At 43.1% G+C, this 18,651-nt stretch overlaps 1 protein-coding gene across 3 annotated transcripts in view; it reads right to left on the bottom strand.

The window, feature by feature from the left end:
- Nucleotides 1-18,651, bottom strand: part of SUGCT (succinyl-CoA:glutarate-CoA transferase) — a 579,062-nt gene that overhangs the window by 461,327 nt on the left and 99,084 nt on the right. For all 3 annotated transcript variants that reach the window (XM_074284502.1, XM_074284501.1, XM_074284503.1), the window contains exon 9: nt 8,104-8,199. In XM_074284502.1, the coding sequence (XP_074140603.1) occupies nt 8,104-8,199 (96 nt within the window). The remainder of the gene's footprint in view (nt 1-8,103; nt 8,200-18,651) is intronic.

Here is an 18,651-nt window from a genome sequence, read left to right as displayed (position 1 = left end):
GACCCTGCGCAATTAGCTCACCTGCCTCAGCCAGAAATGAATAAATGAATGAATAAACAAATGAAGTGAATTAGGAAAGAAACCCTTGTGCACAGAAATCACGTGAGACGAGCCTAACTTGTCTTACAAGAACCACAGATGGTTTACTGAGGAGAGCAACGGGAGAGGGAGAAGAGAACCGGGATCTCCTCCCCGGCACCGGACCGAGCGGCCTCGGGGCCAGGGAAGAGGTGAGGGAGAACAGGAAGAGAAAGAAAAGAAAGAGATAAAATGGAAGAGAGAGAAGGATGAAGGAAGACAGGGAGGAGGAAGAAGAGGTGAAAATGATAGAGGAAGCAAGGAGGAGGAGGCGGCGAAGGAGAACCGGAAGAGAAAGCAAAAAAGAGGATGTAAAGAAGAGAGGGAAGAAGGTGGAGGAGGCGAAGGAAGAGAAAGGAAAAAAGAGGAGGAGAAGGAAGTAAAAGGTAGAGGAAGATGGGGAGAAGAAGAGTGGAGGATGAAGGGGAATGCAGGAGGTGGAGAAGGTGGGAGAGGGCCAAGAGAGGCGGGTCAGGCCTGGGGATGGCAGGAGCTGAGCAGGCCAAGAGCCAGCGGAACCTCAGCGACCCCTCCCTCCCTTTATCCGGAGGCGGTGACTCGGCCAAAGTGACACTGAGGCTCATGGGGGAGACTGGAACCCACCGGTGAGAACATTCCATCAAATGCTGGAGATAATGGAGCTCAGTAGAGAGGAGCCGGCCAAAAGAACAATGGCCCAGAAGGACAACCGAGTCCAAAGGGAAGAAGATGCGGGGAAGTGAAGAGACAACCTGGAGCTGGCTCTCACCAATAAGGATCCAGCAGGTTTTCAGAATGAAAGACGGGATTTCCTGCACTCTTTGGAACTTGAAAAGGAGCAGAAGAAACCAGCAAACGGTCTGACAAAGCCCTGGATTTTAGGAGGGCAGATTTCAAAATGTTCAAAGAAAAACTGGATCCAGTTCCAAGGAGAGCAAGCCGATTACTTCTTTTTTTTTTCTATACAAAATCATATCATCTACAAACATCTGTGTTCATGCCTTTTTGTAGAGGTTTATTCCCTTAATTATTTTCTCATGCTTTAAGTCATTTCAATAAGGGAAATAGAAAAAATTATATGATTATGTTAATATGATTATCTCAATTGTTGGAATAGTTTATGAATCTGTGAGCTTGGAGTATTGAGAGAGGACAAAGATCCTGAAGACAGCAGCAGGGGTGCCGCGGGGGCAGTCAGTGGCAAAGAGCTGGGGGGGGGGGGGGGCGGGCTCAGGTTCCAGGTGAGCACATGGGATGTCCACAGAGACAGGTGTAGACCAGACTTTCTACCTTCACTGCTCCTGTGTGACTCACTTTAGAAAGGTTCAGACTTCTCTGAACATTAGCTCTTGCCTTAAACCTGCATTGATTGAGTCATAATTTTTACAACTTACCTAGATCGTGTTTTAATATTGATTGTATTTCTAATATTGAATTGTAATCACGGGCAGTTGGTGGGGCCTGGCTAATTCTGTATTCTATTTGTCAATGTATTGTGATATTCATCCCTAAAAAAGTCATTGCACAATGGCTTCGAGAGGACTGGATTTCAAGCCCTTTTTCCAAGACATTGCCCCTGAGTGGAACCATTTCAACGAGTGACTCCATAAGATGCTCAGCAGCAGAAAAAGTGTCCATCTGCAGAAGGGACGGGTTTTCTGCACCGGGGACAGAGCCTGAACAAGTCATGTCAAAAACAAACCAAAAAACTAAGAACAAAGTCTGATATTCTTTCTGCAACTCCCTCTTTACCAGGTTTGAAGATCAAGAACATATTTGTCTCTCAGTAGGAATTGAGAAGCAGAGTGTTCTCTACATTTAGAAACATTCATTTCATCATAAACCATGGCCTAGAACTACAGTTTTGGATTAAACACGGACCAAGGCAATTCTCAGGAAAGGAGGAAAAAGGAGGAAAGAGGGCAGCTCCTAGCTTGTCAGTCGAAGCCCTCCCCTCTTGATTCTTAATGATCATCTTTGGTTTTCAAGCAGAATGAAAAGTTTTCCAGAAAAAATAGTCAAACAGTTCTAGACTGGAGTCCTATAACTTTTTCATAAATATATATATAATATATATGCACAGTTATGCATATACATATGTGTTATTTCCAGTTTCCCTAACCATATCTAAACTCTTTAGAAAAATCTTATCTATGGAAAAGGGAAGAATTTTTGATTAAACAAGAGATTTTTACAAGATAAGAAATGGAGAAGTTTCATTACATTAAATTTTAAAGTCTTCACAAACAAAAACAATGCACCAGGATTGGAAAGGAAACAGAAAATTGGAAAACAGTATTTACAGTAAGTGTCCCTGATGAAGGCCTCATTTCTAAAATATATAGAGAACTGAGTCAAATTTATAAGAATATGAGCCATTCTCCAATTGATACATGGTCAAAGGCTATGAACAGGCAGTTTTCAGATGAAGAAATTAAAGTGTCTATAGTCATCTAAAGAAATGTCCAAGTCCTCATCGATTAGAGAAATATACATTAAAACAACCTCACATCTATCAAATTGGCTAATATGACAGAAAATGAAAATGATAAATGTTGGAGAAAATTGGTGAAATTGTGAACTGACCCAACCATTCCAGAGAGCAATTTAGGACTATGCCCAAAGGCCTATCAAACTTCATGTCCTTTGATCCAAAAATACATCCTGAAGTGACCAAAGAAAAAGAAAGAAGACTTACATGAATAAAAATATAAGAGCTCTTTTGTTTGGGAAAGATTTGGAAATTAAGGGAATGTCCATCAACACAAGTTGTGGCACATAAATGCAATGGAATACTCAATGAGCAGATGGATTGTAGAAAAACTTGGAAAGACTTTCACAAAGTGATGGAAAGTGAAGTGAGCAAAACCAGCAGAACGTTGTCCACGGGAGCAGTGACGTTGTGAGATGATTCAGCATCGCAATCTAAGACAACATCCAAAGGCTCATGATGGAAAATGCTCTCTGGACTCTGAAGGCAGATCCTAGCATGTTATTTTCACTTTATTTTTTTCATGAGTTTTTTTTTCCTTTTGGTCTATTTCTTCTTTCATCACATGACTAATATGGAACTATGTTTTCCATGATTGCACATATATAACCCATAGCTTATTATGTTAGAGAGGAGGGAGAAGAAAGGAAGGAGGGAAGGAAAAAGTTTGGAACTCAAAACTTTTTAAGAATGAATGTCAAATGAGATGATTCAAACCAGTTCCAATTGTTCAGTGATGAAGAGAACCATTTACACCCAGAGAGAGACTGCAGGAACTGAGTGTAGACCACAACATAGCATTTTCACTCTTCTCGTTGTTTGCTGGCATTTTATTTTGTTTCTCTTTTTTTCTTGTGCAGCACGATAATTGTATAAATACGTATACATAAATTGGATTTAACATATATTTCTACCATGTTTAAAATATATTGGACTACTTGCCATCTAGGGGAGGGCATAGAGAAAGGGGAGGGAAATTGGAACACAGGGTTTTGCAAGGGCTAATGTTGAAAAGTGTCCATGCATATGTTTTGAAAAATAAAAAGCTTTAATAAAAAAAGAATGAATGTTAAAAATTGTCTTAACGTGTAATTGGAAAAAATTAAATACTATTTTAAAAAAATCTTGGAGAATCAAACCAAACATTCATCCTTCCTCCAATGCCACCAAGAATGTTTCCTTGTTGTGGTTCCCCAGTTGGATGCCAAAAATGTCCCCAGAGTAAGCTGGATTTTCAGTTTCTCCTTTTTGTGGTTCTCTCTGTTACTAAAATGCCATTTTTAAAATACTGTTGGTGCCGGCAGGGGTAGTCCCCACTTCAGGCTCTCCCACACCACAGGTCCCTTCACCTCTCAGAAAAATGGCAGAGAAAATGTCTATCTGGGTCACGAAGGGAATTTCCTCAACAAAATGAAAGCACAAACTTGCTCTCTCTCCTTTGCACACCTCTACACTTAAGCATGGAAAGAAAAGAAAGTTATAAAAGGAAACACTCTGAGCCATGTACAACTGTCCATGTGGGTTCTCCCCATGCCTCAACAGCTAGGTTGGTAACTTGCCTCAAAAGTTCCATTGCATTTCTCTTGACTATACTCGTATATGGTGGGATGTAAGCTCCTTAAAAATGGGGATGTTTCCTTTTGGTCCTATAGTCATCAGAGAGTTGGCACATAGTAGGTACTTGATGAATACCTAACAATGAACATTTATTAAGCACCTATGTGTGCCAAGGACTGAGGATATAAGTACAAAGATAATCTCTCCTTCCAGAAAGTTTATATTGTAATGGGGGAGACCACAGTGAATAAAAACATACAAATAAATATTTTAAAATAAGCATATAAATGTATGCCATATAAATAGCAAATAGATGAATAAGCAAATGGATAGATATCACACATGAGAGGAGTACACACCAGAGGGGAGTAATGTCCAATGATACTGGAAAAATAGTGGGGAGCCAGGTGGTGTTGGGCTTTAAAAGTAAACAGAGGAGTCTGGATAAAATAGAGATCAACTTAGCTGAGTAGAAAAGGAAGATGGTAGCTGAAACCTGGCCACCATTTTCATGGTAATGAGAAATCAAGTTTGCATAGATAATCCAAAAGTAAAAAGTCTTTGAAATGATTTTATAATCTTTAATTTCGGCCTATCTCAGGGAAAATTCAAGACAAGGTGGCTAAGGAGTAGAAAAGTTGCCTGCTTGGGATTTTCATCTGTTTTTATATCCCTGAGGAAAATGATAAATGAGGTGCAAAGTATTCAAAAATTGGGTGACTAAAGAGAAGAGAAGAAAGAATCAGAGTCCAAATTGGATAATCCTCCCGAACAATAAGGAGTTGGCTATTTTGGGAAAAGCAAGCATCTCTACCTTTCAGGAATTTACATTCAGTCCATTAATACCCTATAATCAGTGTATCATTGCAGATTTTAACAGGAATAAGATGAATAAGGATACAATTTCAGAGGGGTTTAATGAGGGTCCAAGGAGATGAACAGAGAACCCGTTTTTGCCCTAATTTTCTGAGATTCCCAAGAGTCATCTGCTCTGGGCTTTCAGCTCAAAATACAGACAAGTCAGATTAGGTACTAAACTGTTTCTATTATTAAAATTGGAATGATAATTATCCTGGCATTCACCCATAAAAATAGTCTCCAAATCTATTTTAAAAATTGGAAACAGACCAGGGTTTATAAACATATCTTGAGCCCATCTTGGTATGTAAGTTACAGTCAGCCCAAATCTGCCTTTATCCCTTAATCACAGCGCCCTAACCAGGTCCCCTCAGAGAGGAAACAAGATGATTGTGGCCTCCTACAGTAAGACCCTCATAAACCTTCTCTTGTTCCTCACAGATAATAAAGCTCCAAACAAACCAGCCCAGCGTCCACAAGCACAGGAGACTGAGCCGATGTTTCTATCTTTAAGAAGAAACAAGTCTAAGAGTTTCTGGCTTCTTCCTCTACTTTGTCAGAGGTCAAGGGCTCCATATCCCCTGCAGCGTCCAGTCCGGTGCCCTTCATATGTAAATAGATACAGATGAATGTCCAAAGCCGATGACTGAACGTTCAAAATCAGCAGAGCTTGGGCAACGGTTCATTGATCTGGGAAGGATGCTACAGGTGGGCAAAGAGCTTGGTCCAGAACTGAAGAAGGCCCTAACATCCCTGTGTTTTGTTGGGGAAGGAAAAGCCTTCTCCAGCAGAGCTTACAGCCCATCTGAGATTGAGTTGATGAGACAGAGATGGCTTGTCCAAGACTGATGGGAGTGCAGCTTCTAGGAGAAATATAGCAGTAATCCTGAGGTCCCCAGACCTTAGAAGTGCTATTGTTCTAACAATCTGTCTGTCAATGATCTTAAAAGTCTCCTGGCTTAGGAATACTGTATTATAGTCCCAGAACCATTGGTTGGTGGCTGCCAGATAACAATCTCTTGGTCAATAATAACAGGGTTCCTGAGACAAATGGTGAGGTGCTTCCCAGACCACTCCTTAACACCACCTCTAAACTGTAAAATTCAATATTGAGGTGCAGCCCAGACCACTCTGGAGTTCTGTCTCTAAGCCATAAAGTTAGCATGTCAGAACTAGATCTCTGTCTTTTCCTACAAATTCATCTTTTTGCTCCTGGTTCTTTGCTAAATCCTTTTGGAACTTAGCCTGCTTCAATCGGTATTTATTGTGATAAACTTTGCCCGTTGACTTAGAGAGGGGTTCAAGTCTGCAAATTCTTTTGAGACACCTCGCAACACTGATCTACGACCCAGCCTTTTGGGGTCTCCTTTTGAACCTCAACAAGATCACACAACTAGGAAGTATGAGCAGCAGCATTTGAACCCAGACCTTCTGACAAGACTTGTATTCGCTCAACCAGACCACATCACTCCCCATGGTAGGAGATTAATAATTGTCTCTTAATTGAATGAGTGGATTATTTTCTTCTCAAAGTAAAGGGAGAGACGCCATGCCCACACAGCACAGAGTGTCACTCTTTCCACCAGAGAGCCATCCCTGCCGGAGTTCGGGTGCCACTGGGGAGGACGCAGGGCATTTCCATACAGAAGTTTCCTCTCCTCTATCAATGCAAGAGTCATAGAATTTCACTGTTATTTTGTCTTGAGGGAAGATGGCAAGCCTTCAGAGCATCCGCCTGGGTCTGGGGCCTTCTCCATACAGGGTGCTCAGGCAGCTATCCTGTGAGGGTACCCTCGCCAGAACTTCAGCCTCTGAGACTGCCCCCCAGCTCCTCAGGGTCCTCTGTGGACAGAAAGAATGCTCCTCTCCCTTTTACAGAGGGGGAAACTGAGGCCCTAGGAGAGGATATACTTGCCTAAAGCTAAAGATGTGGGATCCATAAAAATTAAAGATGCTCTTCATTTGTCAGTACAAATAATGAGGGACAAAGGCCAAAATCACCCACGTGTTGACTCTAAAATATTCAGAGAGGGCCCTTGGGAGTTTTGATTTATTTTCCAAAACCACCTCTCATGTTTGCTTAGAGGAGCAAAGGTAAGGCAGACCCAAGAGGGAAGGGAACACTACTACGGGCCCAGCAGTGGGCTAAGAGCTTTTTATGTCTCATCTGATCCTCACAACAAGCTTGGGAGATGGAATTATTATTATCCTCATTTGACAGAAAAACTGACGCAAAAAGAGACTAAATGACATAACTCAGCTCTTCCTGACTCCAAGCCCGGCTCCCCAGTCATGGTGCCACAGTTAATGGTAATTATACCTCTAAGCCAAGAGAAGAGCTGAGTCTATATCTATGACCCTCAGACCCTTTTCTTTTCTCCAAGGTACAGTTACACCCTACAACAATAATCATCTGGCCCCATCCGGAGCCAAACATCATGCAGCCCATCACTAATGCCTTTGACTCTGACTTCTGCCCGTAGGCTGGGAAATGGTCAAACCACCAGCGAATCTTTGGAAATCTTACTGGGCAAAAAGAAACGACAAAAATGAGGAACTCAGAGATGCCTGCGACCCTGCGTGTGACAGAACAGCCCAGCCCCTAAACACCTCCGAATTCAGTCCCAGACTGCCCCGTCTGGACTCCAGAAAGCTGAAGGGGAAGCGCATTTCTATGGCCCCTAAAGAAAGGGCGCAGACCCCTGGCCCTTGCACTGCATGTGGACAGACATGCAAGTTTGTTTTGCTTCGGTGTTTTTTCTTGGGTCAGTTCTATCGGATCTAGCCTTATAGTGCTGCTAAAAATAAAAATAATAAACATTCACAAAGTATTTTTAGAAACAAATCACTTTTTCATAAATCTGTTGAGGCTGAATTTCCCTTGGGTAAAAATGGCCAGGCCGTAACATGAGCTCCAAAGTGGCTCCCTTTCAGCCGGAGCCTTTGATCCCCGGCAGGCTCTGGTTACCGATCTGCTCCTGAAGAAACAAGCCCGGCTCGGGCTCTGCAGGGAATCTGATTTGCCCAAGAATGGCACGTTATGGAACACTCTAAAGGTCGGGAGGGCCGGCCGACCTTTCGTTGGGCTATGCCCCGCAGGACCCGAGGGGCACCCAAAGGTAGCATCTTTTGGCACTCACCTGGTAGGGGACGATGCTGCCGTGGGCAGTGCCCCAGCGCCTGGCTTCCTTTCCAGCAATGAGATAATTGGCTGCCACTTGGCTCAGACAGGCCACCTGAGGGGGAAAAGACAGAGTCAGCCTCTTTTCCCAGCGGATGGGATTCAGAGAATATTCTTTTCGGTTCATGATGAAGACAAAAATATACAGAAACTCCCCAACCCAAAATGCAAGACATGAAAGTTAAGATTATGTATATGTGAGAGTGATCATGTCATCCACTCAGAGCTCTGCAATCCCTCCTCTTACATGCAAACAAAGGTCAGCCTTCAAGGGTCTCCAAAGCCTGGGACTAAGTAAGCTACTTGTCTAGTTTAGTCTCCACTGTCTGCTCCCCGATTCAGCCAAAATAGACCACTCACCATTTTCAATTTAGTGGTTTCCTCAAGTCGACTCTGTACTTAAAATGCCTTTGTTTACCTTTTGTACCTGTTCAAATCCAAGCAATATCCCACAACCAGACTATTTAATCTGATCCAGGATCTACAACATCCTGTGTACACCTGGATGCACACTGGATGTACAACATCCAAGTATAATCCAGTCTTCACTTGAAAATGTCCTGGGAGGAGGAACCCATCACCCTGAGGGAACCACACAACTGTTAGTGGCCAGCTCTAATCATGAAGATGTTTTTGCATAAATGTCATCCATAACTTCTACCCGTTGCTTCTAGTTGTGCCCCCTGGGACTAAGCAATGAGCCAATAGGAACCTGATATTCAAGGTAAGGAAGAGGATATATAGTTGTCCAGGACTCAGACCAAGGTTCTAAGAGAAACAAAGGATGAAATATCCGAATGATCTCAGTTTATCAGGAACTACCCGGCAAGCCGGAAAGTCATTTGGGAAGAGAAAAAAATAATTTAAAACAGAAACTTATCCCACATGCCATGATAACCTTCAAACAGCCTGAGAACCAACATCACTTAAAAAATGAAAGGATGCAGGGGCAGCTAGTGGCGCAGTGGATAGAGCACCAGCCCTGAAGTCAGGAGGACCTGAGTTCAAATCTGGCCTCAGACACTTAACACTTCCTAGCTGTGTGACCCTGGGCAAGTCACTTAACCCCAATTGCCTAAAAAAAATAAATAAATAAAATAAAAAATAAAAAATGAAAGGATGCACCTTCCACTACTATTCCAGAGCAAAAGAACTCAAACAAGGAATAAAGGAAATAACAAAAGACAAATGAAACCGTGTCGATTATATTAAAGTGAAAAGCTTTGACATGCATGATATGTGTGAATTGGTCCAACTAGTGTGAAGACAAGTGTAGAATTCTGTCCCTCCCCCCAAAAAAGTGGGGAAAGAAAAAATGTTCCAACTATTTGAATGAGTGATCTCTCCACTGGAGATACACAAGGATAGAAAGCACGGTCTTACAGAGATCAAAATATTCCTAGCAGGAGTTTTGGAGGTAGTGTAGACCTGAAAGTGTGCCAGCCACTGAGGAATAGCTTCCTAGCTGTGTGATGGAATATCACTAGGACATAAGAAATGATGAAAAGAAATTCAGAGAAACAGGAAGACTCAGATGAACTTAGCTTGAGGGAAGCTAGTGGAGCTTAGAAAACAATTTACATAATAATTACAGCATTATAAAACCATCCCAATAAAAGGGTCAAAGGATGTGAATAAAGAGTTCTCCAAAAAAAAAAAAAAATTGCAAACTTTAAAAAACCATATAAAAGAACATTTGTGGTTCAGTTGTTGCAGTCGTATCTAACTCTTGGTAACCCCATTTGAGGTTTTCTTGGAAAATGTATTGGGGTGGTTTGCCATCTCCTTCTCCAGCTCATTTTATAAATGAGGAAACTGAGGCAGGCAGGGTTAATTTACTTGCCCAGGATCACACAGGTAGTAAGTGTCTATCCTCTGGGCCACCTCAGTGCCCTAGGAAAGAATACACCAGATTACTTACTAATGGTGTGACCCTGGACAAGTTACTTAACATATTTGCCTCAGTTTCCTCAACTGTAAAATGGGAATATCTTCCAGAGTAGTTGTGTGGACCAAATTAAATACAATGTGTAAGCAGCTTAGCATAACGTTAAGAGACACATAGTAGGCACTTAATAAATGCTCATTCCCTCTTTCCTCTCATCTATACAGTAAAAACAACTCTCTTTATCAACTTCATGGAGGTGTTTTAAAGAAATTACTTCGCAAAAGCTAAAATACTCTAGATATGTGTAATTATTATTCATTTTATTATTATTATTATCATTAAGGTACAGTCATTGGAGCTCCAGTTTTATTCCTGAGGCTGGGTTCCTGGCTAAAAGCTGCAACCAGTGCAGCTTCAAGTCACAAAGGCCTGAGTGACCTCCTAGAGCCGGGCCAGTGGACCGAGGTCTGGACTCAACCAGCAAGGACGCTGCCTTTTGATATGAACTTGAGTGCATAGGAACCTGGATGCTAGAGACAAGAACAGGAAGGAGCTGGGAAAACCAATAATATATTCCGGGGCCCAGGGCAAGCCACAAACCTTCAGAGGGATTGAAGAGTGGAGGTGTGTGTAGGAGGGAAGGAGGAAGAGCATTTCAGACTAGAGGGCACAACCATACCATCTCCCAGCTGGAAGATGAGGGTTCAAGGAGGTGTTCCTTTGGGACATGGCCATCAGCAAGAGGGAAGAGGTGCCATCTTGTAGCTGTTAACTTATTCTTGCTGCCTGAGTGCCCGCTTATTTCTATACTACTGATAATAAACATACTGTCAGAATTTCATCTATTCTACGATAAAAATCTATTGATAGAGCCCCCCTAAATTTCAGATATTTTACAATAAAAATATATTGTCAAAGCTCCCCTAAATTTCAGCTATTTTACGATAAAAATATATTGTCAGAGCCCCCCTAAATTTCAGCTATTTTACGATAAAAATATATTGTCAGAGCCCCCCTAAATTTCAGCTATTTTACGATAAAAATATATTGTCAGAGCCCCCCTAAATTTCAGCTATTTTATGATAAAAATATATTGTCAGAGCTCCCCTAAATTTCAGCATCCTAAGAGAAATCCCACAGATTGCCCCCCCCCCAATTCCAAGTCAAGAATCTTTATATCCAAAGAAAAGGAGGATGGCAGTATCAGGAGGACATTCCATTGAAGGCTACTGGTCTTCCCCTTCCGGACCCTCATGGGGAACCCTCTTAGGAGTCAGAGATGTCTGTTCGCCTCTCTCTGGAGGTCGTCAAATAAAGGCTGGATGGCCCCTTGTTGGGTGTGGACAAGTGGGGACTTTCATTCTGACCCAGGTAAAATAGATCGTCTTGCAGTATTATCCAACTCTGAAGATCTGTGATTCTCCGAACTGAATTTGAACCCAAGGTCTTCAGGTCTAGTGCTCTTCCATTGGGCCATAATGCTTTGGTTCTGACGCTCTGTGGGGCTCCCGATCAAGTGAGATAATATTTGCAGACAGCAAATGCTATGGAAATGCTTTCCCCACGGAGCCTCCTTTGACCATTCTCCACAGCCACACTGGGGAAGGGCCTTGGTCCCCAAGGCCCCCTCCCCTGGGATGGCTCTGTCCCCTAGAAGCATGGGGACATCCTTCCCTCCTTCCTGCCTCTATGGGCCCCAATGTTCCCCAAGCGCTAATCCTCCCAAACCAGCCACTCCCCCCAAAACAAAGAGCGATTTATCAATTCCTCCTCAGAGGCAAAGTTGGGGGGGAAGTTAATTCTCTAAAAGGCATCACTGCTAAACTTAGCAAGCCAACCTTTTAAAGGGGCATCACACGTCTGAAAGTAATTTAGCATTTACAAGAATGTATTTTAAGGCGCAGGGAGGGTGGGGGGGGAGAGAAAGTCCCCATCTCTGATGTGGTTATGTACAAAAATCAGAGGTTCCTTGGCAATTCATGACAGATTTTCCACAAATTAGAAGAATGCAGGATGTGACTTTTTACATTAATAACTACATACAGCATATTCCTGCTAAATATTGCATTAGGTCATGGCGGCCGTCCCCCAAGCTTGGGCTCATTATTCCATCAAGTGGGCGCTATGTAATTTTCTTAGAATGCTGCTTTTTTACAAGGTATTATTTCTTTGTAAAAGCCAGCTTTGGTTTCAGAGTAATTGTTGTGACAGTGAAACCATTGTTTTAGACAACAGAGTGGGCCCCAGCCTGCCTTGGGCTCAGCGAGAGAATGGCTGGGCAGGCCAAAGTGGAAATCAGAGGGCACCGCCTGGCAGAAGCCGGCACCGGCCCTTTGGCCACCAGGCCGGCGCCCTTGACGTGAGACCCGCTCCGCTTCCTTTTGCTCTTTCCAGTGAAGCATGGAATGGACAGGCAGGAGGATGGCCCCATGGAGCTGCAAGGAGGAGGCCCCCAAGGACCAGCAGGAAATAAAACAGGTGTCTCCGGGTTCATCCACTAGAGAACGAATGACCAAAGGAAGCGGGATGGGTGAAGCCTTCTAGAATCGGGCCAAGAAAACTCCAACTGGGATCACAAAGACTCAGACGACGTCACTCAAAAGAAAAGGATATTATGGTGCTTTAAGAAGTGATGGGAGGGGGCAGCCAGGTGGTGCAGTGGATAGAGCACCGGTCCTGAAGTCAGGAGAACCCTGCTTCAATCCAGCCTAATACTTACTAGCTCTATGACCACGGGCAAGTCACTTTGCCCCGTTTGCCTTACAAAAACAAAGTGATACAGGGCATTCAGCACAACATAGGAAGGCTTCTGTGAAATCATCCAAAGCACGGAGGAGCAACCACAAGGCCCTCCTTGGAGGTCTGGAAGTGGAGGAGCCCTCAGGAAATGGTGCTCCTGGCTAGAGAGTCTCCATCTTCAAAGCAGAAGTTCCCTAAAGGGCAAAGAGAGGGTCAACCCAGAGGCAAATCTCCTCCTCACCCATTCAGATTTAGGACTTCCTTGGCCAGAACACAGTACAGAGCACATCCCTTCAGTGAAATGTCTTTGACAGGAAAAACCCACATATCTACAGAGGGAAAGAACACAATTACGAGTTATGCTTGGGTTGTATATGTGTCAGATTTGGGGGCTCCCGGGGACTCGGATCAAAACAAGTCCAATTTCCTGGGGAGTATTCATATAAGATCACAGAACTGGAACTAAAAAGCAGCTGAGATTTGGCAAGCACGGACCCTTCAGTTGACAGAGGAGGAGGCAGAGATCCCAAGAGAATGATGAAGTGACGTAACCAAAGCCACAGAGCAAACCCAGATTTGGACCCCCGACCTCCAGGGCAGTCTCTCCCTGGGGAAAAGAAGCAAAATAGAGATTTCGGAGGAGTTTGGAATCAAATGGAATCACCGCATCCTTATTAACTGTTTGTGGTGGGCGAACCATCGATAACAGAGGAGATAGCAAATAAACCAGTGGTCATAATGAGCCGGGCTCTTGTCAAATAAAAACTGAAGGGATAAATAAAGCTCTGCCCCAGAACATGTCCTCTTTGCCTTTGATGGGGTTGTGCATATAACCAAGCGTGTACTCTTCTGAGTGATGGGGGCCCCACTCTACATTCAACTACTATTCCAGATGTAGAAAGAAGATGAGAATTGGACCAAGGAAGATGCTGGGAATTCTAATCCCCCTCTAACGCTTACCACTGATTCATTTTAAAGATGCACAAGAATAAGTTTTTCCTCCATTTTATTTGGCTACAACCCTAGATCTATATACAGAATGAGAGAATTTTTAGAGTTCAAAGATCCTCCCCCATCCTTTCCAAGGGTCTCCCTCCTCAAATTTTACATTTAGAGAGATCATCCATTTGTGTTGCTGCCTTCTGTAATTCATGACCCAGGGTCTGAGTTCCACTCCTTCCCCCTCTCCCAAAGACCTTTGAGTTCACATGGACCAGGTTTAATCCTAAAGTCTCTTTGGTTTATTATCTGCGCCTGGAAGCACTCTAAGAAATCTTCAAAACAGAGCTTAGGATGGGCTGATGTTAGAGTAAAAGGAGTCTTTGGTTCCCATGTAAGCAATCAGGATAACGCATACATATAGAGCATGAGACAGCTTTTATTTCACTCAGAAAATACACAAAAGATCCAAGATCGGTGCGGGTCAATAATAGATTTAGAGAGACATAATGCACACAAATAGACTGCCAGCTCCTTCTTCCTGGGAGGGCATTGAATGTGGAGCTGTTATCAGAGTCCCAAGGCCTTCATTCTGACACAATCCCAGCAAGGCTCATCCTACCATCCTGCGGTTTGTGCTCTTCCAGGAAAATCCACACACTCTGGGGAACGTTACTCAAACAATCCCTCTTCACATCCGACCCGAATTGTCCAAGGAAATCAAAGTAATCGCCACTCTGTGATGTGGCTCTGGTCCTTCAGCTCCGGGGTCATGTTTCCTTTACCAAGAAACATTTTTGGGGGGAAATTTTCTCCCTCTCGAAAGCCAGTTCCTGAATTCTCAACCTTGGGAGTTACTGATGAGCCAGCTTCCCAAAACTGGTGCTGCCCAAGAAACTCCCATTGTCTGGCTAGAAGGCTAAAGTTCAGGCTCCCGCTGACTAGGGGATTTCAAATCCTTCCCTACCCTTCCTACCACAACCACATGCACGCACACCATCAGTCTACCCAGCAGTCTCCTCAGATCTTCTGAATGAAATCTCTGTGTCTCAGCTGCTCAGTCTCCTCTCAGAATTCTTCCCGCAGGCCTAGCTCTCTTGGGTACTGTAAGGAAGAGAGGGGAAGAAGAAAAGGGAAGCTGATTCTACAGAGACCTCTCCCCCCAAATCTTCCCGCCAATACCTACTTCCCCCTTCCCTCTTACTGCATGATCAACCCTGCGGCTCCACTAAGCCCTTTGGAGGAAATGCCGTGACCTCCCCTTCCTCTCTGACCCTCTGGTCCACTCCCTGAGTGAGAGGGAGCTGGGCCCCCTCGGTTCTCATCCACGGCCACTCATCAAATGGAGTCTCCATCTACAATCTCTAGGATAAGATGAAGGATTACAAGCACTATTTGACTTGGACCTCATCCTACCATTTGCCCTCCCTTCACGCCCTCCAGAATCCCAGAAATTGCCATCTGATGGCCACTCCTTCTTAGGGAAGCATGGACCTTTCTAAGCACCCTGCAGCTGAATCCATCTTTATGTGTTATCTCCCCCAATTCAAATATGAGTCCCATGAAAGGCAAGGACCTTCTCACTTTTCTATTTCTATTCTGAGCACCTGGTACACAGTAGTTGCATAATAAATGCTTTTCTGTACATTCATTAAGTTATTTGAGGGCCTCATCAAATCATTGGAGGATCCCTTGATAACCCTCATTACATATCTAGACCAAGTTAATCATATTATTGCCAGAGCTACTGAGAATAGGCCTTGAAGTATTGTTAAGTGACTTTTTTTTAGTCTTCTGCATTTTTTTTGGTAAGTGATTTTTAAAAGAATCTTCTGCATTGTTTTTTGTTGTGTTTGTTTTGTTTTGTTTTGTCTTGTTTTGCAAGCGACTTTTAAGATCCCTAATTTCCTCCTTCTTCTGTATGTGAAACACTCTGGTTGGCAGGCTTCAGGTGGTCCTCCTGTACGTTCAGAATCAAATCCCAGGAAGGCCACAGGGCAGGAGCCATTGAAAGGAGGGCTCTCTCAGACCAGATTCACCTGCAGTAGAAGGGGTGCCTTTTCCTGGGAGAGTCCTCCAGCTCTGGAGATTGTTTGGTGGAAGGAAGAAAAAAAGACAGTTGGTTTTAACCTCCCTACACCATTAGACGTCTTATTTATAAATGTCAATATAATCAATACCATCATTTATTATTCATTTAATTACCAAGTCTTTCTTCTACTCTATGGCATGCACAGGATTAGGGATACATGCATGAGGTACAGCCCAAAGGCCAAGGGGACCAGAAGGTGAGTTATATCTCATAAACCTGGAAGGGAAGAACAAGTCCAGATGGTCAAGAACTTTAAATGCCAGAAAGAGCCACCTATATTTGATCCTGGAAGTCACCGGGAGCCTTTAAAGGTGATTGAGCAGGAGATCATCAGAAGGATAGTTCATCATTTGGAGATCCTTTTTTCTTTCCAATAGAAGAAGAATGAGCCCCTATTCTCACCTCCCTTCCACAGTTCCAAGAGCCCCATATCCCCACATATTCTTCCTGTACCCCCACGCTGGAGACCCACAGACTCCCGTACTCCCATCACCATTCAGAAGAGTCCACTCAACTCTCAGTTTAGCATTAAGCAAAAATAGAGCTCAGATTCTTTCTGGGACGATGAGAACCCAATTCCAAAGCCGGCCTGTCTTCACCTGTAGACATTTGTAGATGGGCCCGCTCCAATAACATGATAGCGATCTCAGCTTGCCTTCGTTCGCCATGCTAGCTGGCTCTCCATCACTCAGGGCACCCATTTTTTTAAACGCAATAAAAGGAACACTCACATGCACATCCCTTTAGATTATTATCAAGGATGTCAAAATCCCTGCAATGTTTATTCTGCATCCAAAAGTCAAGAGGAAAACAGATTCCCCACAATGCCCGGAATAATTGGGCCCAATCTGGTTAAATCAGAAAATCGAACAGATGAGGAAACCTGAAATTAAATGCCAGAATGTAAGACCAGACAGTAAAGAAAGAGCAAGTTTCAAAAGCAGATTTAAGATAGCACATCAAATGTAATTGCTTTACAATGAACCATGGCCTCCTCAATCAATCGAGGGTACCGTGAATCACAGGGAAAAACACCAATGAGTAAGTGGAAAGACGGGTCAATGGAGTGGTTTTCTTGTTGCATCCCTACAGCGGGCCCACTTTCCTTTCCAAAGCTCTTATCGAACACGGGGTCTCGTGTCAGAGAACCTGGTTTCTTCATCATGATCCTCATGGGAGGAAAAATGTAAAGAGCCCATCGCCTGGTGGATCCGAATGAAGCACCGGGCACCCCACTTTTTCAGAAGGCAGATAGAGCTGCTGTTCTCAAAATTACAGTAGCAATTACCCCGAGCAAACTGAAGTGTGCTGGGCAACCATAGGATCACAACTTACGAGCTGAAAGGGACCAGGAGGAGGGCAAGAGGAATAATAAGCCTTTGACTAAGTCCCCATTTATGGCTTATTCGCATACTGAAAATCTATAAACTATAGAGTAAAAACACTAAGGCATCTGTTATCCACATTGAAAATGCTTTTTTATGTAAAACATGCCACCAACACAATAATGTCAAGGAAAATCTATATAAAATGTGCTTAAAGTCAGCCCAATAACCAACCATTGATCTCGTGGCCCACCCTTCCTTCCCTCTCTGGTTGGGAGATGGGGGAGGTCCAGTAAGAAGGCAAGAGTGCTGCCGTTTCAGGCTGGCACATAGTAGGCACTTAATAAATGTTTCTTGATGGAGTCATAAAGGACTTCACTCTGCCTCAAGCTCACGACCATCCTTGGTAACTGGAAAAGAACATGGCTTCCAAACTAAAGAGGTGATCAATCCAAAATATTTTATGAATCACAAGGCCTTCCATGATCAACAGCCACAGGAACCCACCCATGAATATACTGACAAAGAAGCAAGAATCTGTTGAAGGAAACAGAGGACTTTAGGGTATCCATTCAAGAGAATGTCATCATCACCAGAATTACAGAAAGGTTATTGGCAAAAAGAAATAAAACAAAATAAAATAAAATAAAAAGGTCCAGGCTTAATGGTCCATTCCAATTATACACAGAAATGGTAAAAGCTGTGTAACCCATCACTATATGTTGCAAAATATAATTTACATTTACTGAGTACCAAGAAAATACGACTGAGTGACTAAAGTTATCTATCAGAAGCTCAATATCATTCATGGATTGAAGATGACAAAGCTCTATACTATAGCTAAGGGATGCAGTAGAGAAAGAGCTGAGTTTGGAGGCAGGGGACCTGAGTTCAAAACTATCCTCAGACACTTACTAGCTGTGTGATCCTGGGCAAGTCATTTAACCACTATTTGCCTCAGTTTTACCAATCATAAAAGATAATAATATTACTTTCATCTTAAATGAAGATAATTAAAATGAAATAATACTTGTAAAGTGTTTAGCACAGTGGCTAGCACATACTATATAAATATTATTAACTAGTGATCTCAAAACACCTCTGAAAATTCAATAATTTATGGCCCTGGAACTGGACTAATATTACAGACTAACAGGATTGCCTATAACCGCCCAGACATTATTTCATAATTCATTCTTCCTTCATTCATAATTTATTATTTATTGTTAATTCATACAGTTTTAATTCATAAAAATTTACGGAGGGCTGTTTCACAGTTCACCATTTCAAAGACTCCTTCAGTGCCTTCTTGGCCACATGGACACTGGCCATCATCTAGGTCACTCAAGTCAGGTGACTTCGGGTTTCAGAGGGCATCCTCCTCTTCTAGGAAGGTTTGCCCTCACCTTGGACTGGCAGAGAAGCTAACTTGCACTCCAAAATCAATCCTTTCCCATCTTTTAGAATTGTAAGAGGAAGGAGGAAGAAGGCAAGGAATTCTGGGAAGAGGAAGCAGCGAAAGGG

The sequence above is a fragment of the Sminthopsis crassicaudata genome, chromosome 1, assembly GCF_048593235.1.
Source record: "Sminthopsis crassicaudata isolate SCR6 chromosome 1, ASM4859323v1, whole genome shotgun sequence".
In the NCBI taxonomy this organism is placed as follows: domain Eukaryota; kingdom Metazoa; phylum Chordata; class Mammalia; order Dasyuromorphia; family Dasyuridae; genus Sminthopsis; species Sminthopsis crassicaudata.
Note: the sequence above shows the minus strand (reverse complement) of the source record. Positions and strands in the feature narration are given on the sequence as shown.